Genomic DNA, 22917 nt, shown 5'->3' on the forward strand with positions numbered 1-22917 from the left:
TTTTCTATTGATAACTTTTCGATTTATTGGATGTCAAGTTGTCGTGTGGCTTTAAATTTATTATGAGCTCAGTGTGAAGAGCATAAATTTACATCTGCCCTGTTGAGTCACTGGCTGCATTGCAATGCGCAGTGTTCAGTTTCGTGGGAGTTTCACTTTTGCCGAGGTTTGCATCGAATGATAACAACGTCGGATCGCATGTTTAATGTCACCTTGGATTTTTTAGAGCTCCCTTTGACAGCATAATGATATGCGCAAAAAAAAAAAAAAGATTCATGCCCACTTCTAGCATGCATGTTTCTTGCAGAGGCGTGTTTCATTTAGAAAAATATTGACGGCTGATCATGCATAGTGTTCACTGAGTCTAATGTCGCTTTGGTTGTTTTGACAGCTCGCTTTATGGTCAGCATTATACTATACAACACCCACTGGGATCGCGCATGTTTATGATTATGCCAAGATTTGTGCCCGATGATAAGCGCGTCTGATTTCGCGAAGCCATCAAAAATTTAATTGCCAGCTTGGCTCTTTTTTCAGCTAATTTCCAAAGCAGCAGCTGCATATTGCCCGCGGCTCACGCGCATGCAAGGCTATATATTACGTGCCGAAAGCACTAAATTATTACGAGGCACGCGGTGGTGGGGGACTTCGGATTAATTTCGGCCACCTGGGGTTCTTTAACGTGTACATAAATCTAAGTGCGTTGGTGTTACTGCATTTCGCTCCCATCGAAATGCAGCTGCCGTATGCGTGAATCGAACCCATGACCATGATCTTAGCAGCGCAACACTTCAGCCTGCTAAGCAATCACGGCGTGTTGCATGCAAGGCCAATATAAACGCTCAGAGCAAACATGCAGCTTAATTCTGTTTACAGGGAGCCGTGACGGGAAATGTACCGCAATCGGCTGAATTAAACACTTAGTACTCACGGTACGCTATTTAAACTGTGGTGTAATAAGCCCACATGCTCCGCCGCTGTCACATTACAAATGACTGACTCGGAAAGCCAGCGCGCAATCTCGAAACGTACAGCGGCTGTCTATTTGTTGTAGCTTCGGTTCACAAACGCACTTCCCTTTCAAATGAGCACGATCATCGGGTTTCTCCCCGTTAATAGTTCGTAATACTGTGTACGACAAGAATTGCTTCAAGGTGACAAGACCGCGAAAGCATCGCGGCGAACTGCCATAATCCACTCTTGACGCCTCTGCTCCTTGCACTGCTTGCATTGGAAACGGTAGAACATGACAGGAAGTTTTCGGCTCTTCGTCATTTTTAAACTTTTGTGACAGTTCACATTGCAGCACGACTGCATGCCTGCTTTCGAGTACGATGAAGGAACGGCACCCATAGCGTGAAAAATGCAAGATTAAAGCCCCGGGGAGCATGTTCTCCGTGCACGCAATGGGAAAACCAAGCAAGAGCGACCCGTCCGAGCTACCGGACCTTTCCCCTCTCTCCGCTGGGGCGGCGGACGGCGCTGCACAAACTTGAGCGTGGGAGGCCTATAACTGTAAGGGTTTAACGTCCCAAAACCACGATATGATTATGAGGGACGCTATAGTGAAGGGCTCCGGAAATTTCAACCACCTGGGGTTCTGTAACGTGTACCTAAATAAAATACACAGCTCTCAAGCATTTTCCCCTCTATCGATAATGCAGCCACCATGGCCAGGATTCGATCTCATGACCTTCGAGTCAGCAGTCGAGCACCATAACCACTAGACCACCGTGGCAGATAAGGCACCAGGGTAAGGCACCATTGAAAGCATCTGTCATCCACCCGGAATTTATCAAGCAGCCATTGTGCATTCTGTAGCTTGTCAGCTCAGAACTAATGCTAGTATTTGCTTTAGATTCATGTCCTGAAGCTTCGATAGCAAACTATGCGTGCTGATTCGGCATGATTTTTAAAAGTCATACTCAAATACTAATTAAAGCTGCAGGCTTAGCGAGTGGTGATGGGCGCTTTCACAATCTCGGAGGACATAAATTACATGTTTGCTTGCTTTTGTTTGGTTTTTTTATCCTTCATAGCTGGTGCCACATGATCTCAGTGGTTAATGACTTGTTTCAACAGACAACACAAGGCGAATAAAGCAAGCAAAAAATTAAGTTAGCCAAACAAACATGCCTTGGCACCATAGGTCAGCCAACTCCCTCATTAGTCAACTTGCTCAGACTCAGATCGGGCCGTGAGTCCGAGTGTGTGCGAGTCCGGGTGAGTAATATGTTGGTGAGTTTGAGTGAGTCCTGCTGAGGAAAATTTTAGTGAGTCTGAGTTCGAGTGAGCCTGGTTGAGGAAAATATTTGCTAGTCTGAGTCCGAGTAAGCCCTAAGCACAAGATATATTTCTTGAGTTGGTCTGAATGAGCTCCACCTGCTATTGCCGACCTATTGTCCTATCCACTCGTCTTCAGCATTACTATCAGTCTTATATCGGCTTACGTTCACACATATTCACAGATATGTCAATGCATGAGCGTTCATGCGCCACCTCAATATTTATTGATTAGAGGCATGAATTGGGGGAGGGGGGGTTGCCATGACTTCTACCCTGTAAACTCTTTCACGAGAAGTTCTTGAACAAAATATCTCGTATGAGTCGTGTGTTTCATAAAAATGTCCTTACTGGAATGAAAGCACTGATGAGAACATGTATTTGAAGGTACAAGATCTCAAGTCGTATTGTAGAGCACCGATTATATGAGATATTGGTGTTAAAGAGCATTGTCACCATGATCGACAAAGCTAATTTTACGCTAACGGACTCGTGAGTCAAGTCACTCATACTCAGGTCAAGCCGTGAGTCTGAGTATGAGTGGGTACGGCTGAGTAATATGTTGGTGAGTCTGAGTCCGAGTGAGTACGGCTGAGTAATATGTTGGTGAGCCTGAGTCCGAGTGAGTCCGGTTGAGAAAAAATTTAGTGAGTCTGAGTCCGAGTAAGTCTGGTTGAGGAAAATTTTGGTGAGTCTGAGTCCGAGTGAGCTCTCAGAGCAAAATATATTTCTTGAGTGAGTCTGAGTGAGCTCCAATTTTTTTGCCGACCTATGCTTGGCATTATCTACAATAATCCAGTTTGCGGCAGTGATGGCGACATTACAATTTTCTACATCGATTCTGCATGTGCGGATGCGGCGACTAACACTTACATGGGTGTTGCTGGCGTATTTTCGGCGCACGCACGCTAAAGCTCATTTGTGCGTGTTGCTACGCTATCTGGTATTCCGCTACACCTTTGCGTATAGCGGAACACTGGACAGACTAAAAATCTCTACTGCCTTAATTACATGCAGGTCGGTACTTGAAACGAGCTACCAACACCATTTCTGAAACAAACGACATCAGCCAATGAATCACTGCCACACTTGATCACCACCGATTGGCACAGAAGTCGGGAGCCCCTGCGGAGAGAGCGTTTTTCCGTCGAGGCAACTTGCCAACAGAGGCTGTGTAGGCACAGAGCCTGGTGTCGTGGTTTAATCGGACACACATGCGAGCGCAGTTTCATATTGGTCCATGGCTGTGATGTGAATGGGCCCAAGATCAAGCTGCACATGTTTTGACACGCCAAAGGTGCGATGCCGGCGATAGACGCCACCAAAACAGAGACTGGCGCAGTTCGGTGCAAGTTGATTTTGTGAGGATGGCGCAGTAAATACAATTTGGCGCAGGAATGGAATCGCTGAAATTGAGGCAGCTACGCACTAGTGGTGCGGGAAATGAAGAAAAAGTATTGCTGGTGGCCTTACCCTCCTCCTAACCCTCACTTCCTTTTCCCACCCCTTGCTACATTACACTATACAAGGTTATGCTACGCTTTACCCTCTCTCTGACTCTGCACACTCACTTCCCTTTCCCACTCCTTGCTATAATACACTCTTTTCCCTCCTCACCTCCCTTTCTCATCTTCTTGCTAAACTATGTCATGCTTTACCCTCTCCCTGTATCCACTCCCACTCCTTGTTATAATATACTATGCTATGCTTCACCTTTCCCCACCTCCTCACCTTCTCATCCCCTTGCTAAACTATAAGAGACTATGCCATGTGTTACCCTCTCCCCTCCTCCTTTCCTTCCTCCTCAACGTCTCATCACTCCTCCTCACCCCCACCAACCTTTCACACCACCTTGCTATACGATACCATGCATGGCTATGCTATGCTAGGAGCGGCTTGGCACATATCCGCTTTCAGTGGTGCATACCCGCTGAGTTTTTGCGAACACCATGGGACCAAGCTCAATCTTAAACAGCTGTGCTGTTAATGTGTGAAGACGTACCTGCGACAGGAGTGACGGACACATGGTGTGTGACTGTGACAGGGAGAGAGTCGGACAATGACGATGCCTCGCTCCCGTTGAGCTCCCTCAGCCTGCTCTCGTACGCCTGGTAGTAGTCCTGCAGTTCGCTTGCTCGCCGCTGAAAGTCGGCCACTTGGTAGGTCGGCTGGGCCGAGTCCTGGCCACACGCAAAAGAGAGCGGAAGCTCAGCTTAAGCAGAAGAGCTATAGGGCTAACCAAACATAAGAAAAGCCTCAAGGGTTTCCGATGATCGGGGGAAGGTTTTAGACCAACAATGTGATCATTTACTATTGGGAGTGGTTGCTTGAAAGCTTACCTTTTCTAACTTGAGAAGGTGAACACTGCGTTCTATTTGCAGCATTCTATTTGGAGAGAAATTGGGTTTTTTAATAACTACAAAATTTGGGTTTTGCAAGAAGGAAACACAAAGAGTGCAAATTCATTTCACAAAGATGAAAGGAACACTAAAAGCAAACATGCATTGTTCAAATACCATTGCAGGGACACAAAGGTTAAACAACAAAACCAATAAATTATTTTTTGAGAACGCTACTGTCGATTTCACTGTCATAAATTTATTAACCCCTCAACCGTTTTGTACTAGCATAGCTCGTCCTTGCCAAACTGTGCCCAAACCGTTCTGGGCGAGTGTGGCTTATCCGCTTGAGATACTATCTCCCTATGAGAGTTTTGCAGGAGATGCACTCGTTTCCAAGCTGGTTCCTGTTCGCTTCACGGCAATTTCTTTTATCTTAATCGCCACTGCCAGTTTTTCACGACATGCGTTTAGAAAATGGCATCCAGTGAAGGTGACGCGTGGTGCATTGTCGCAGAAAAGAAGCCTTTCGTCATTGTCCAGCACTTGAGGTGGTAATTGTTCAGATATCGAAGTTTACATTGATTCTGGAAGCGAGAGCGATAGTGATGATGACATCGGGATTAGCAATTCATCAGACGAGAAAAACTGCCCAGAGGACACCATCATAGAGGGAGGTTGACATGAACGACATCCCCATCAAGCCTCCTCGTTTCTCGTTTCTGGGTGTCCTCGAAGGCATTCCATGTAACATCGCCTGGTGACTTGACGTGTTATATTCGCCAGTTTCTCGACGAAGACATTATTTCGTTAATTGTGAAAGAGACTTACAGGACACGGAACAATAAAATTCATTATGCTAATTTGACTCAATATACCCTTCAATTTTTTTAGTCAATCAAAGCACGCTTTTTAGAAGCAAAACATTCAATACCAAATTTAACAAATTTTTTAGACAGAAAAGCTTTCAAAAAACAAAATGGTTAAGGGGTTAATAGAAAAGAAAATGAAGGTCAATGATTCATTTCTAGATCTCGTGCGAAAATTTCTGCACAGGAAATGTGGAGTCACAGATTTTAAGGAGTTTCTCCATATATTGGCCACTGTTATGATACACGCCGAAGTGCGAAAATACAAGTGCATCACCACGAGAAGACAACAATGAACAAGACATAATTCGTAGCACGAGTTGCGCACCCGGATTCAGCACTGTTTGGCATTCGAGGCCAGCAGGTTTATTTATTTCCGGTTTATTTATTCAGGACACCTCACAGGGCCCAATAGGGCATTTAGAAAAAAGGGAAAAATACATCAATATATGGGAAAAAATGGAAAATTATTACATAGGGCACTAAATGAGAAATTGTCATACAGGGTAAAAATTTTTCAGACAAACAGCATGAATTCTTCAAAGGGAAAAGAATAGTCACCATTCACACACAAAAAAGGAACAAAGTATGAAGACTTCGTTGAATAAAAAATTAGGACGACGTGATATTATTACAGGAAATGTTTCCCCACTTCATTAAGAAATCATTGATGGTTGCAAATGGGTGCGGTATTATTGGGAAGATCATTCCATAGAACTATGACTCATGGGAGTACTGATGAATTAAAAGTGTTAGCTTGTCCATTCATGCCCTTAATACTCTATTGATTAAGTAAGCGACGTGCAATGTCTGAAGGAGCTTCCAATGGTAAAGGAGATGACCTGATGCTGCATCTTCGTCTTTTTCATCCGTTTTTTGCACTGCTTTAAACTACGACTGCTGTAAACAGTGTGGCTACCGTCCCAGGTTCAGTAAATGTGACGTGTTAGCCACTAACAGCAACCAAATGATGCGTTAAGTTATCGAGACCCATAAATTTGCATTGTTAAAAGATGTGTAAGCACTCTGTTTTATTATCTGACAAAAAAATTGCGTACCTTTCGGCCGAATAATCATGTTAACCAATGTCGTCATACACTCACAACTTCTTGCATTGATGTCCATATGATATCTTTCCTTGTTTTTACTTGTTCCTTTTCTTGTTGTTATTTACGAGGGCTGATACGTAGATATGTACTTATTTACGTTCTTTCCCACAATAAACTTCATTTGCTAGTCAGCATTACATGTGGTTGTATGTGTGCCTTTTTTGTCCGCATCTTTCACGCTGCTCCTTTACGAAGCAAGTAGGACGACATCGTTAAGCTACTTTGAGTAGTATTTCCTGTACAGTGCGCTTGAGAGGCGATTGCACTTCTTGGTGAGCGGTACTCGGCCCCACCTCCACGCATTTTCCATCACAGCCACATTGGCTCAACAAAACTTCTCATAACTCAGTGCATGAACTCTTTGGCCCCCTGAAAGGACAATGAAATTCATTTTAACCTATTAAGAACTATACAGGTCATCGTCAACGCCATTAACATCTATGATGTAACAGGAAATAGGTGTGGGAACTTTAAGGTAGCACTGCCACTTGCATTTCTCCGCACGTTTTCTCGCTTATCGTGCGACTTTTCGCACCAAGAGTGGCGCTAATGGCATAGTGAAAGGGTAATTTACAAATTAAGAAAAAGTCATTTTTTTCCTTGGTGTCTCTTCAGGTCAAAATCGCATTCAAAGGATCCCCATAACCCTGACAGAATCCGAATCCCCAACTCCTGAGTGGGAAGAATGATGTCACATACATTATCGTACTTTTAATGCCCAACAGACCGTGCTACGAATTCTTGGACAAAACAACAGCGCAGATGAGAAGTGAGGCATCAGCATAACGTGGACGCAGCATTTTCCCTTATTTGCACTTAAAGCGAGTTTCATGATCCAGCAAAGCAAGCGAAACACTACACATGAACAAAATTCGTGAAATAAGAGTGCGCAGGGTACAAAAGTTGTCGACCAGCTGCATAGCATCCATCGTTGTCAAGATACAGTGACTTAAACTTGGCATCCATGACATGTTTCCAGCTCCTGCTATTGAATCTGGCTATCTCTGTACTGAAAAGCCATAGCTAAATACTTAAACCAATTTCTCGATCGGAACAATATCATCAGCAATAAACACAATTTTTCTCCTTGCACCCCGCTTGTGGCCATAACTGACAAGATCACTCATCAAGTTGATGTAGGAGGACTGTTTGATGCTGTCTTTTTTAGGCTATCTTAAAGCCTCAAAGAAGCCACCATATAGGTATTACTAAATAGATTGCATCATACGTAAACAAATGAAAGGAACATGCTGATAAAGGCACTTGCTTTTGTCTATTAGACATTAATTTTGGAGCACCTCAGGGATCAGCGTTGGACGCAGTGCAATTTAATATGTATATTAATGATATTGCTGATGCTCTTGAATCTCGTATGTCTATAAAATTACTTGCAAATGACTGTGTTACCTTCCGAACATTAATGCCTTTAAGTGATGAAACCGTCGCAAACAGAAATCTTCGGCAGCCAGCGAACTGGTGTGACGCCTCAGACAAGGTCACAGACTTGGTATTTAATGTGACTATCACAGTAATGAGGTTGAGCTGTAGTTATTTAGTACAGTTCTAAAATAAAGGTTCAGTTAAAAGTGGTTGCTTGTGAATGTTTCATCTGTGCTTCCTTCCTTCATTCCCCTCACATAAATTGAGTACACTTCTCAGGGAAACTGCAGCCTGGTCGAGGTGGCCACAGAGAGACTGGATTGGGAGTAGTTAGATAACCGTTGACTTAAGTTAGGATTAAAGTTCCTTCATGCTGTTTATGACAGCCATGTCCGAATGAAAAAGGCAAAATATTTACTTGCACCTCAGTATGTCTCAGACAGTGTACATCACAGGTTCAAGGCATGGGCCTAGAACAATTCAAGATCGAAACCAGTTGGATTCAAATAGTGCCTCTTGTGGACCATTGAATAAAGACAAAACTCCAATTTGGTTAGAAATGAAAAACTTGTATTCTTAGATATAGAACAATATAGAACAAAGAAAGAGCACGAAACGTCTCAGCGTCCGCTCTCTACTAGATCTTATGAGCGTCTCTCAAAACACGCAGGCACGCAGTCTGTCCCCTCCTGCCGACGTAACCGCACACCACCTTCACAAGCACAACACACGCGGAGCAACGCACTGCTCTTCTTCCGTCAACACCACGGTCAAAGGTTGCCCCGCCGAGTCAATGTTGGCGGAGGTGGGGCGTCGTCTCACGGTTTCAGACCCTCAATGCCGGCAGACAAGGAGTTGTGGTGCTTTCCTGGAAAAGCGTCTGGACTGCGCACGTGACGTTCAACAAGTACAAATGGAAACAAAATAGAAATACAACACACTGCCCCCCAAAAATGAGCAAGCTAATTTTTTCTTTAGTTGCTGAGTTCTACTGGGTACAACAGTTGCACAGGCCGGTGAAGAAGTTTACCGTCTGGCAGACGCACAGTGCAAGCTCGCACTTGCCTGTCCCGACTGGGGAACACCTCGTGAATAACGGTTTTTTTCCAAAGAAGCCGAGAAAGCTTCTCGTCGTGAGTCAAGACCAGATCTCCTTTCTTGAGTGCGTTGCTTTCTTTGCTTGCGGAATGATGCGCTGATCTTAGTTGAAGTAAATATTCGTTCCTCCACCGACACCAGAAATGGTCAATTGTTCTTTGGCAATGCTTCCATCTTCTTATAATTTCCTTTGCTGAAGCAGTGGATGGAGCATTCGGCTGACCGTCAGGAAGCGCGAGCAATCTTTTGCCAGTGAGGAAATGCGACGGTGCCAAGGGCGTGCCTTCGTCTGGCGATACGTGCAGGAATGTCAGGGGGCATGAATTAATGACAGCTTCAACTTCGTTGAGCATGGTCATCAACTCTTCAAAGCTCAGATGTGCGTTTCCCAACACGCATTGAAGACATATTTTGACGCTCTTAACTAAACGCTCCCAAAAGCCCCCCCACCAAGCTGCTCGCTCAACAATGTACTTCCATTGTATCTGGTGATCTGCACAGTAGCTGGTGAAGTCTCCTTTCTTCATTGAATTGAACAAGTAAAAAAGGTCTTTCGATGTCTTTTTAAATGTTAGGGCGTTATCCGTGTAGATGACCGACGGCAAACCACGACACGATGTAAAACATCGAAAGGCCAGCAGGAATTTTTCTGCGGAGATCCGATACAAGCTCCAAATGAACAGCACGAGTAAACGCGCAGGTGAACAACGCTCTGTATGCCTTTTCTTCACTGCGTTTTCCCTTTTATGAATAGTGGGCCGGCAAAATCAATGCCAACAACCTCAAGACAACTGCCTGGCGAGGTTCTGTCCGCCGGAAGCGGTGCAGTCGGTGTTTTAGCTGCTCGCAGTCTCTCTCTTACGCAGCCATTGCAAGTTCGAATGACTTGCTTTACAACCTGACGTGATCGCGGTATCTAGAAACTCTCTCGGATCTGTGTCAGTGTCCTGGACACCACCATGCATCACATTCAGGTGACATTCTCTCACGAGTTTAGCGAACTCGTGTGCAGGAGGTAGTAATATGGGATGCCTGACAGTTTCTTCCTCTTTCGAATGGTGTAATCGTCCACCAACACTGAGAAGTCCGGCGTTATCAAAGAAAGGGCTCAACATGGATATATCCGACTGTTGACCTACAGCTCTGTTTTCCATTAGGCTTTGCCTTTCTGTGCCGTTTCTTCTTGGGCAGTCTTAATCCAGTAAGTCCTTGCTTGGTCGAGCTCTTCGGCCGTCAGATCACCATCAAGACTTTCTCTTCTCGTCTTTCTAAGGAATCGGAAGGCCCAAGCAGTAACACGGAGAAGCCTCTTCAACCGGCTGTACTTCCTTACGTGTATGAGTGGTTCTCTCTTAGTAGCCGAAGACAACTGCAGCACCGTTTTATCTTTCCTCTTTTCTTCTTCTAATTCAGTCTCTTGCGCAACCTTCCTGTGGGTTGCACAGGGCCACTTGTCGCAATCTTCGTGAAGCCAAGGTGGGCCTAGCCACCAAAGTGTGGATTCTGATAGTGCCTGGGCTGACGTGCCTCGTGTGAGGCAATCTGCAGGATTTATGCTACCAGGGCAATGTCTCCATTGCTGAGGGGCACTCAAACTCTGAATTTCAGATAAATGATTTTGCACGAGCGCTTTCCACTTCGTAGTGTGACTCTGAATCCAGTGAAGTGCAATTGTAGAATCCGTTCAGAAATGAACTGTCATGCTCAAGGCTATTTGCTTGCAAACGTAGCTTGCAAGACGAGCTCCTATGACGGCTGCTATCAGCTCCAGTCTAGGCAACGAAAGATGCTTTAAGGGTGCTACCCTTGATTTAGCGCAAATTAGCTCAATGCTAAATTGGTCATCGCTGCCCTTCACTCGCAGGTACGCACAAGCTCCATACGCTTCCGGACTCGCGTCACAGAAAACGTGCAGCTCAAAGCTAGCAATCTCGTTATGCCCCAAGATGCACCTCTTAAAGGTAAGCTGCTGAAACTCCAGCAGTTCAGCACACCACGTCTTCCATTCTTTCTCTAAGTCACCGGGAAGTGGGGAATCCCAGTCTAATGCTCTTTCCCACAAATGCTGAAAGAGTATTTTTGCTCTGATGACGAACGGGCTGACAAGTCCAAGGGGATCAAAAATCCCGGCAGCCGCTTGGAGTACTGCTCTCTTGCTGCTCGGACTACGTCTGACGGCACTCGGGAAACTTTCTGTAGGCATAGACAGAACATCACTTCCTATTTTCCAGCGCAAACCGAGAATGTTATGGATCGCATCAGGATCGTCTGCAATGTCATCGCTACCGAACGAGTCTCGCAGTTCTGCAGAATTTGTTGCCCATTTGTGCAACTTCATACCTGCATCTGCCATGATTGCCTTTCCAACTCTGTACATTTCTACAGCTTGACACACTGATTCAGCTCCAGTTATCAAATTGTCAACGTAGAAAGACTTCTTGAGGACCTCGGAAATGTGCTTATGCTCATCTTTTTGTTTCTCAAGGTGATAAAGTATCGTTGCATAGAGTAGGTAAGGGCTTGCAGATGTTCCGAAGGGCACTCTTGTCATTCGCCACTCTTCTACCTTGGGAAGTGAATGAGGATCATTCGGTGGTTCTTCGTACCAGAGAAACCTGAGCGCGTCCCTGTCTCTTGGCTGCACAAGAATTTGCAAAAATGCCTTCTCGATGTCAGTGGTTAGTGCCACAAAATGAAGACGAAGGCAAAGCAAAATACGAGCCAAACCTACAATAAGTTGTGGACCCTTCTCTAGCTGGTCGTTAAGCGAAAGCTGTCCTGGCAAATGCGACGAGCAGTCAAAAACAACTCGTAGTTTCATGGTAGTGGACTCCTCGCGTATTACAGCTTGATGGGGCATGTAGTAAACATGTCCAGTGTCTTCTGACTGGAGAGGTTGCACCGCGCTCGGCATGACCTTCTCTCAGGAACTCTCGCATAACGGAGTCGTATTTCTCTAGCAGTTCTCCGTCGCGTCTGAGCCGTGTAGTCAAGCTCTGAAGCCGCTTCTCAGCTAAATCTATATTACTGTGAGCGCCACCAGCAGATTCTTTCCATGGCAGTGCTACCTGATAGCGGCCGTCACACAATGCAATGGCACTCACGAAGTGGTCTTGTACAGCTTGGTCATGCAGATTCGAGTTGCGCTCCTCTTATGCCGAGAAGCAGCTGCTTGTCAGCGATGGCTCCTCTTCCTGCCTCGATTGCTTTCATGAAATCATGCTCTGTTGGTGTATGCGGATATCTTTGCAGATGAAGGGGACCTCGACTGCTTCGATGACGAATTCTTGCCCACCGTACTGCCTTTCAATCGAACTTCCACAACGCGACAGCTTTTTTCGGTGCTCGCCGAATGTTGAGATATTTAGAGTTGTGAATCCCGACTCCCGGAGCTGGAGCGTTTTGGAGACATCTTCCCTGATGAAAGTTCTCTGGTTGCCTCCATCTATCACTCCTCTTATATAACCGCCTTTGTTTCCGCCAATGGCCCATGCTCGAAAGGTCTGCAAGAGCACGTCGGAATCTTTGGAATCTGTGGCAGAGGCGTAAACGTTGGTCGTAGCGATAGATGGAGTTTGTTGCTTCGGAGCTCCGGCCGATCTGGTGTTGCACATAGAAAACACGTCGCCCTCCGCAGATAGTGCAGCTCACTCTTTTTCGGCAGTCTTGAACGCGATGACCTCGTACAGTGCAGCGGAAGCATCTCATATCAGCCATTAATCCGTTCCTTTTTTCTTTAATATCAAGAGGATCAGGACAGAGTTCCGTGCTGTGCTCTGACGAGCCAGAAACAACACTTGGTCGTCATCTTTGTTGCGGTCTTAGTGTGGAGAACCGCAGCGGTTGGCCTCTTCGGACTTCTTTCTTGATTTTCTTGCACTGGTATTGCCCTTTTCGGCGCACGGTCGGCATTAACACTCCTCTCCCTGCTCTCTACCTCGGTTAGAAGGAACTCAAGCACATTTGTCAGCTGGTCATCAGCCCTTGTGCTGTCTGTCCGTGTGGGCACCTCAACTTCGCCATCTACTTCATTGCTGGCTCACTTTGAAGGTCCTTTAGAACGGCAAACTTGTCTGTTATAGTCGACAACAAGATCGTGCAGCAGCGATGTAAATATGATGTCACTCATCAGTCGAGTACGCAGCCGCATTCACTCCCAGACTGCAAAGCCCGCGTATATATGCCTCTGAACGTGGTCATATAGCTTCCGAAGTCCACGCAGGTTACTCGATGATGAAACGGCGAGTAAGGCTCGAAGCTTAGCGAGATGATTTTGTTCAATTTGCCTTCTGTCGACGAAATGTCGTTGTAATATTTCAAGGGCGTCTTCGTAGCAAGCTTCTGTGGCGTTAAGGCCCTTTATCGCCACTAAGGCTGATCCAAGCAACAACGAGCGAAGGTAGTGAAATTTCTCAGTAGTTGAAAGGCGCGGGTTGTTATGAATGGACTGCTGAAATTGTTCCCAAAAGGGTATTCAGTTGGCCAACTCACAGTCGAAAGTCTCCAAGCGCAGCTTGGGTAACTTCACGCCGTCGACTCTGAGAACAGCTTCCCGTTGATCATTACTCGATCGCGGTGCAGTCTCGGGTGCTCCGTTGTTGATATTCAGGGCGCTGAGCCTTGCTTGAAGATGACCGATCATGGCTGTGGCTGCGTCATCGCAACTCACTGCCTCGTTGTACTCCACCTCGAACTCTTCCTCGAGGATCAGCGGCTCCAGCTTGTCGTTGATCTTGCGCAGCTCCTCGTTACCGGTTTCCAGATGTAGTATCAATGTGGACACCTGGCTGGATATCCCGTCTCGCAGTGCAGGCTCGGCCTTGTCGATGATGCGAGAGTTGTGGCTGCGCCGTGCACGCCTTTTTGCCAGCAGCTTTTCCAAGCGTTGATCCATTGATGCACCGTGGGTGACCAACTCACTGAGTCAAAGCGGTCGGAAAGTTCAAGTCCGCTATCGGCTTTGATGTTTCTGTCCCTTTATCCCGGGTTTCGGCACCATGTGGACGATTGAATAAAGACAAAACTGAAATTTGGTTAGAAATGAAAAACTTGTATTCCTAGATATAGAACAAAGAAAGAGCACGAAACATTTCAGCGTTTGGACACACGTCCGCGCTCTACTAGATCTTATGAGCGTCTCTCAAAACACGCAGGCACGCAGTCCGTCCCCTCCTGCCAATGTAACCGCACACCACCTTCACAAGCACAACACACGCGGAGCAACGCACTGCTCTTCTTCCGTCAACACCGTGGTCAAAGGTTGCCCCGCTGAGGCAATGTTGGTGGAGGTGGGGCGCAGTTTCACGGTTTCAGACCCTCGATGCCGGCAGACGAGGAGTTGTGGTGCTTTCCTGGAAAGGCGCCTGGACTGCGCACGCGACGTTCAACAAGTACAAATGAAAACAAAATAGAAATACAACACCTCTGTTACGCCTAATTATGTTTTCTTTTCTATGTTAGAATGACCCCGTTCAAGCTTTTCCGGTGATATGTTCGTTTGTGTGACTGATTGTGATTAATTATTTGTTGTGCTTGATAAGTTGTGTGGTTGACAGTGTACCACCTTTCTTGTCTTTTTATCTACTATACTCTACCCCACTGTAATGCCCATTGGCACTGTGGGGAATGAACTAATTAAATGAATAAATAAGTACTAATCACAAATGCCACGTGTGTAGCAAACAGGTTTCTCGCTGAGCATAGGATATTTCACACAGCTGATGATCATGTGAACCAAATGCTGTCACCCGAGATCGCTGAAGGCAGACTTCAATTTCCTTCTGGATCTGCGGCAGCCACAGGCGGATCTCCGTGGACGATTGAAACTGCTCCTGCACCGAAAACAAGACTTGAAAGAGCCATCTCGACAATGTATTTCAACGAGCACAGAGCCATATCAAAAGCAATGCAAACGAGTACATCTGTTCTCAGTAAAACACATTCAGGACAGAAGCAACATAGACAGGTCACACGAACACACACCGAGACAAGATCCTGAATTGGGTGCCCATGGTGTGCACACGAATAATAGCTTTTCTCATTAATGTAACAACACCCTCAGCCAACCCGCACACAACTGCATAGCACATTGATGTTAGAATGTGCATCGATTACATGTGCCAAACTGGCAACGATGAAGCACGGGGAACCATTCTCAAGCAATCACTTAAGCATCGACAAGACTGGCAAATGCTCGGCTGGCTGCAGCTCCTGTGGCATGCCTTTTTCCACAACCCGGTTTTTACTTTTTCTTCTTTTATTCTAGATAATTCATCCTAGAAAAATGTACTTGGGAATTCAAAGAGCAACAGACAACAAACACAGTGCCGACCAACAAACAGGATTCACTCATCCCAATGGCACCAACATATTTAGCCAGCCAGATACTTTTAAACTGACGTGAAATCTAGACACTGCAGCACCGCGTTTGTCCCTTCTCAAGTGGTCGCACTGTTAGTCTGAATATGCGCAATTTGTATATTTATTTGGTCAATGACGAAAGAATGGAAACTTGATCACCTATAAAAAAAGACATGCTACTGCACAAAGCATGCACACCAACCAGGCAAACTCCACAGAATCAGCTTAGCAGAGCAACTCAAGCCACACATCATGTCTCATATGCTGTTGTGTTTCCACGTCTGATATACAAAATGGTCAAAACCTGAAGCACATTTGTTCCAAAAGTTCAGCGATGCCTTCAGCTCAGCTAAGCAGAATGGTTGGCTGTATCCCTCATATGCACATCCCGACGACCTTATAATGATTTAAGTTTCAGTCAAATCTATGGGAACACCAACGCAGTCAACTTCTCCACTTTGCCACGAGCTATTCCATTGTGGAATTCACTTCCGAACTGCACTGTCGCGCAAACAGATAAACATAAATTTAGGCAACCCCTGATCCGGCAGGTTTCCTCATAACAAATGTTCATGTGTACAGTACTCACGGATTCAAACAAGACATCAAATTTTTTAGTATAACGACTGGTATGCGCAATTGCTAGAGATAACCTTGTCATGTCGCGACGAATCTGGTCTCTAAAGATAATGTTGGCTCTGAGCTATGCATTAGAGTCAAAATTATGCCGATATGACCCAAAAAGAGAGTGGAAATGAAAGTATGTGCGCTACTTAGCCCTAAACAGTCTATTTCAATCCGTGAGTACTGTACATATGTCATGTCATATGTTATACTCTACCACGTCATGCATGCTAGTGTAAAAAAAAAACCTAGCATGTCATGCAGACTAGGTTTTTCCTCTTCGTACCAGGAATAACCGTTCTGAAAGCAACCACGACTTGTCCCTCTCTCTCTCCGCCTTTTTTTTTTACTGGGCATTAGTAGTATGTTTTTTTTGCACTTCTTTGGAAGCAGTCTTGCAGCTTTTGCATTGTTGTTTGTTTGTGTGCTCAAGTTATGTGCATATTTTGCTGCTCTTTTTTCTTATGCATGAGCAATGCGTCACCTTTATTTTATTGCCATGAACTTTATATTTGGCTACTTTTAAACTATTCTTAGAATTGCTTTCCCATTTAGTGTTATTTGTACCACCATTTTACGAGCACATTACTGCAAACATTTTTTGGCCATCGTGTGTCAGTCTTTCTTTTTGTGATTTGTTCTATGGTGCCCCTTGTACTCAATGCTCTGCACGGGGCCTGTAAGGTATTTTCAAATAAATGAATAAAAATACAATATGTTCTAGTCTTCCGTTGTATCATTCAAATGTTTCAGGGTAGTGCGATAAGCTGGACACGTGTTCAGAATGTGTGCCCATGAAGTTTGCTTGGTCTTCCAGCCAGTCTCCCTGTGTGTTTACCAGAGGAAGTGAATATGCTTGCCTACCTCTTACTCTATTATAAATTCTGTTCCAGACCTTAGGCCCATCAGTTCTCCTGCCTTTGGATTTTACCTACTTCAGGGGACCCTGCAACACTTTTCGAACATGGCCAGAAAATGCTGCCAATCGGTAGTCGAGGCTCCTGCGAACATTTCGGCCAAACATTATAGCACAACACACGGCAGGAAATTTACAATTAAATTTCAAAGTAAGCTAGAAATCACTCGCTCTTCTCTCGACGAATGACGCCATATACCCAAAATCAACTGTGTCGCGTACCCAAAAGACACGGCCATTGGCTGTGTAGTCACCACGGCCGTCCCAATGTGCCCGTGCTGCAGCTTGGTCAAGTGAGCTGCGTGCAACGTTTATACGTTGACTGCGCATGCACTAAATAAAACAACAGAAGAATGTGCTCGAAGTCATTTCGTGTGCTGACGTACTAATGTAGCTTCTTTCCCCCATGTCATACACACCCCCCCTCCTCCCCGAGTAGCTAATTTTTGCAGCATTCTATTCTTGAGGCAATAAACTCTAATACTGAGGTCATTTGCTGATTACTTCGCAAAGTGTTGCAGGGCTCATTTAAAATTGCTATGGTCCTCAACAGATGGAGAATCACACAGCAACCTCAATGATTGATGCTGCTTCTTCAGAGCGTTCCAGCAGTCGTTGTTCCATCACAGGACGCACCGTTTCCAAGCCACATTACTTACCTCAGGTACACAATTAGAAGCGGCATGAACATGCTCAACATCAGCACCAATTCTTAAAGAAGACATGTAAACCCATAAGATTCTAGTAAATATCGGGAACTTATTTCAATCAGCAGCATCAGCCTTCCAATGAACACTCATTTGACGTTTGCGTGCTCTAGCTGTATTATCAGGATGTGGTCGCTCCCATATGGATTTTTAATAGCTTCCCACTTAAGACCGCTTGCAAGAGATGGCGGGATGACACTGTCCTAGATGCCCACGTTCCGGTTTATAGACTGACTGAGCTGTAACATAATGATTGAAGAATAAAGAATGCATGGCAAATAAGGAATGCAAACTAGAGGGACAGGAAAGAAACAGACAGACAAGATGCTTCTGTTTGTGTCTTCGCTTGCGTCTAATTAGTTCGCGCTTTTTTTTTCCGTGCTTCCCGTACCAACTTGCCCATTTTTCTCTTCCGACAAACAAATAGAGCTTGAAGACTGGTTGCTGTCATGTCAAGCGTCCCTGTCATTCTTATGAAATGTGGCCTGCCCAAAGAAGACTCAAAGTGCTCACAAGAAGGCGGTGAGCATGGCAACTGACAAGTGGGCTATCAGTCTTTGAACGTTCTCTGGGAACGCATTTGTTCCGAGAGAATGTCGACACAGGAAAGCGCGATGAAGTGATACAAGACCGCGGAGTCACATTAAAGAAGTGGATATTCGCCCGGCATCCGGCTGAATTTCGGGAGCGGAACTTGGCCGGCAGTGTCTCCTCACTGGCCGGCTGTAGTCACGTGTTAATGCCGGCATCGGCAAAAAGCGCTTTGCCCTGACGCTTCAGTGATTCGGGCACACCACAGATGCTGGCAAAACAGTGAGAGCCGATGGGAAAACATGCTGGACGTAACTTCAGCAACTGCTGCCGGCACAATATCTGAGAACAGTAAATTGCCAGCATTCTCGCCCGATTGGCTGTAGCGACTGCCCACGCAATATGCTCGACCGGCCGCGAAAGCAAACTGCCGGTCAAACCACAACCGGACAACTGTTGCTGCTACGGCGTGCGTTTTCAGACGTGGCGACGGCGTGGGTAAGTCCAACTACCGGCATATAATATAATTGTTCCCGCACTAAACGTTGGCGCTCTTCGCTTAACGGTCGCTCGCGAAAAGAAACTCGGCAAATACCCGTGCCGGCAAAGCGCTTTTTGCCACAGGATGCCGGCATTAACCACGTGACTACAGCCGGCCAAGTTCCGCTCCCGAAATTCAGCCGGATGCCGGGCGAATATCCACTCACTAACGGGAACGGTATTAGACAGAACTCCGATCCGTTGCTTGGTAGACACGCCGACCTCGGTCATCGCGCTTCCATCCTCTAGGTCAATTATTTAATATTGCGGACATGGAGTGCTTTGTAGAGTAGCCTGCGCCTTTAGCGGCGTTGCTTTCTTGATTAGCCTGCGCCTTTAGCGGTTTAGTATACAAGAGGCATCCACTTACAGGCGGCGGTGGCCATCGTTGCCCTGACGAGAGGAAAGATGCGGGATTATTAGGAACGATACATGTGCCAATACTGGTGTCTTACCGTTGTCTTGACCTAGCTCGGGCCTAAACTGGCTGTAAAAGCTGCGGCCAGCCATAACGTGACATGCTCGACGACGGTAACATCAAAAGAACCAACGCTTAGCCGCGCTCCGGCGAACAAACTGACCGGTTCAAATTAATCGCCGATGATGGTGATAGCGATTTGGCTGTCACCATTAATCTGCCCTAAACCAGCGGTTCAGGGCAGAACCGCAGAACACAGAACTCTCTGCTTATGCAAGGTACGGTGTGTTCAGTAGAACCGCTGAATAAACGCAATGACCAGCTGACATGCCCTTGCACTGCTATGTGAACGAAAAAAAAAAAAAAAGCGGCTTGGGGTGCAATCGCGGAACGATGCTATTTCCGATTCCATGCCATATTCTATGCTATTCTTATCATCCACCACTCGCGGCTGGCTGATCGCGTTGATAACGCGGCCGGACCGTCGTTCTGACCAATGGCCAAGCGCGAAAAGCACGAAAAGCATTGGAATAAAAAATAGAATCGTTCCGCGATAGCACCCTTGGTGAGGGTGCTCGCGGCTGCCGCTAGGCTTGCGACGGGTTCGTGAGCCGAAACGTCGCAACCACGGAGAAAAAAAAAAAGCCAGGAGGGAGTGTGAAGTGAAAATTTTGAAGCCCATTCCTAAAAAATGAAAACAGGAGCTTATGGAGAACGAGGGGCGAGCGGCGTCCGAGGAGTTTGCCGAGGAGTTTGGCTTATGGATGCTAGCTAGGTGCACGCGCTCGTCAATTTTGTAAGCAATATGTCAACAAAGAGCGTTAAGCGAAAAGTCAGAGATGCGGAGAGGAATTACTGGACGGCAGGTATGGAGAAAAAACCGGCTCTGAGTAACTACCGAAAGGGCAAAAATGAAATAAGGAGGGAGGCATTTTACGATAATTCAAGTGGAAGTGCTTTACTGTTTGAAGCGAGATCGGGTTGCCTTAGAACGCGTATTCATAAAGCGAGATTCAGTAAAGAAGAAGAACAATGCACATGCTGTGGGCAAGATAAGGAAACGGCGGAGCATGTTCAGATTTAATGTGGAGATATCCACTCAGGTGTACGTTTGGGCACGAGCCTACAATTGAAGCCTTGGGTTTTAGGGACAACAATGGAAAGCTGAACACACCCGCGATTGGCATAAGTAAGAGACGGTTAGAGTACTGGTGGCAGAAAATTAGAGAGAAAGGACAAAAATAAATATTGGAAAAAAATAAGTACATCCTGCTGTAAAGAGCAGAGAACTGGGCTGCGAATTTACGTTTCTTTTTTCCTGTAGTAAGATTGACATTAGGCCAACATTTAAAAAAGAAGGAAAAGAGGAACAAGATTTTTATTTATTTTTTTTGTCGAGCCCCGTTATAGACGCTCATAGCATCCATCCATCCATTGTTTTTGTTCATGAGCCCACCAAAAAAAAAAAAAAGGAAATGAAACAAGAGCATCATGGGAAATGAGCCACGAACGAGAGGAGCAAGCGGTTTCAGAGGAGGTTGGCAGCGCTTGGCGTGCTCCCTCCTATTTTTTAACAAGAAAGTGTTTTATGCATGGTCCACCAAGACTTTCACCGCGTATTTCCATCACGAAAATACGTCACCAAATGAACGCCATCAGATGGAAAAGAAAAAAAAACTGGAAGAAGAAGTTCTTTTGAGAGGTGTCGAACGACCTCTCGGTCTACGACGAGGGCGGGGGGAGGGGGGTTCAACCCACTGCGCTACCGCCAAAAACATGAAGGAGCCTTCACGAGCGCGCCTTTAATTCTCACAATTTCCTCGCTTAGTTCGCAGGGCGGTGTCACCGTCTGAAGGCCGACATCTCCATCTTGACGCTGTAGAGGGAACCAATGCGTGGCCTCTACGATTAGCTCCGGCGACGCGCCGTTCTTACGGCCACCCCAGTCGGCACGTTTCCAATAGGAGAAGAGTAATTTCGTCAACGCTTTAACACACCACGAGGTGGCGGCTTTAGCCCAAGCCTCGCATATAGTATCCATCCATGTAGACGATGGGTGGATGGATGCTATGCGCGTTTCGTTTATAACGGGGCGGTTGCAAGTGTGCCACGAGGCTCGACAAAAAAAATACCTTTACTACTTTTTTTCTTAGTGTTGGCCTAGTTTATCTACTTCAATTAAATCTATCTTACTACACAAAAAGAAAACTTAAGTTCTCAGCCTAGCTCTCTGCCCTTTACGGGAGAATGTTCTTATTTCTTTTTTTCCAATATTTATGTTTGTCCTTTCTCTCTAACTTTCTGCCACCAATACTCTAACCGTCTCTTACTTATTTCAACCGCGGGTGTGTTCAGCTTTCCATTGTCGTCCCTAAAACCAAGGCTTCATGCTCGTGCCCAAACGTACACATGGGTGGATATCTCCACATTCAATCAGAACATGCTCCGCCGTTTCCTTATCTTGCCCACAGCATGTGCATTGTTCTTCTTCTTTACTGAATCTCGCTTTATGAATACGCGTTCTAAGGCAACCCGATCTCGCTTCAAACAGTAAAGCGCTTCCCCTTGAATTATTGTAAAGACTCCCTCCTTATTTTATTTTTGCCCTTTCGGTAGTTACTCAAAGCTGGTTTTTTCTCCATGGGAGACCAGCGCTGGAAAGGTGGCGCGCCGAAAAAGGGCGCCTGGCGGCGAGTCGCGACATAACTCAGCCGCTCGCATGGCCTCCGCGCCGCCGGCTTATCTCGGAGGCAATGCCGGTCGCGCTCAGACGACCGGCCGCACTGTACCGCGGTGAGCGCACGCGCGGACGCGCGTGCGCCGTTCCCGTGCTTCATTTTGGCGCGAACAGCTCCAGCAGCCATTGCGCCAGTAATACTGCTCTATGGTTTAGAAAAAATTAACTTTGGCTGAAGGCTACTTTCTCACGGAAGCACTGGAAAACGGAGACAAGCCCTGCAAAGCAGACTACGTGTGTGCATACGGCGTCGTAGAGACAGTGCTGAGCCGACTCGGTGGTCACCAGTCTCTGCTTGCGTCCTGGGATTTGTGTCAAGCTAGTGCAGGCTCACAAGCCTCCATTGATAAGTCCGTGCTGCGTCGATACCAGCTGCACACTACTGCAGCAAAAAAAAAAAAAAACGTAAGAGGCAAGGGGTATCTGCGTGAACGTTTTTCTGCTGTGGTAATTATGCCCAGCCCGCGGTATGTTTACAAGCGGACGTTGATCAAGCAAACCACCGTGGTTGCGCGACACCATACCATGTATGGTGCCGCGCTGTGATGCTCGAGGGCGCGGGATAGATTCTCGGCCACGGTGGCCGTATTTCGATGTGTTGAATTACAAAAAACACCCGAGTACTGAGATTTGTGTGCACATTAAGGAACGCCAAGCAGTCAAAATTAATCCTGATTTCCACACTATGGCGTGCCTCATGATCATACCTTGTTTGGCACGTAAAACGCCAGCAATTGTCGATGTTGATCAAGCACGTTTTTTCTAAGCAGACACAGGCAAGCGAAAAAACTAAAACAGTACGCGTACGTTAGGCGAAATAAACGGCGAGTAAAAATCCAAGACATTTGACCCTTTTCTAGCGAGGCGTAAATTACGACGTCACTTCGCCGCGGCAGCCAATGCACAAAGAAGCTTTACCGCATCGGCTGACTCCAGAAAGCTAAGCTTCGAGTAGTCCGCTGCTTTGTTCATGACAACAGCTCTGTCTGTAGCACAAGTGAAGTTC

At 46.1% G+C, this 22917-nt stretch overlaps 1 protein-coding gene across 1 annotated transcript in view; it reads right to left on the reverse strand.

The window, feature by feature from the left end:
• LOC119406063 (uncharacterized) overlaps positions 1 to 19333 on the reverse strand; it is a 41039-nt gene extending 21706 nt beyond the window's left edge. The window contains exons 1-4 of the mRNA XM_037672911.2: positions 19212 to 19333; positions 19127 to 19149; positions 14826 to 14909; positions 4286 to 4463 (exon numbers count right to left, since the gene is read on the reverse strand). Of these exons, the coding sequence (XP_037528839.1) occupies positions 4286 to 4463; positions 14826 to 14909; positions 19127 to 19149; positions 19212 to 19266 (340 nt within the window). The 5' untranslated portion in view covers positions 19267 to 19333. The remainder of the gene's footprint in view (positions 1 to 4285; positions 4464 to 14825; positions 14910 to 19126; positions 19150 to 19211) is intronic.
• Positions 19334 to 22917: the final 3584 nt, after the last annotated feature.

This window comes from Rhipicephalus sanguineus, chromosome 9 (genome assembly GCF_013339695.2).
Source record: "Rhipicephalus sanguineus isolate Rsan-2018 chromosome 9, BIME_Rsan_1.4, whole genome shotgun sequence".
NCBI classification, from domain to species: domain Eukaryota; kingdom Metazoa; phylum Arthropoda; class Arachnida; order Ixodida; family Ixodidae; genus Rhipicephalus; species Rhipicephalus sanguineus.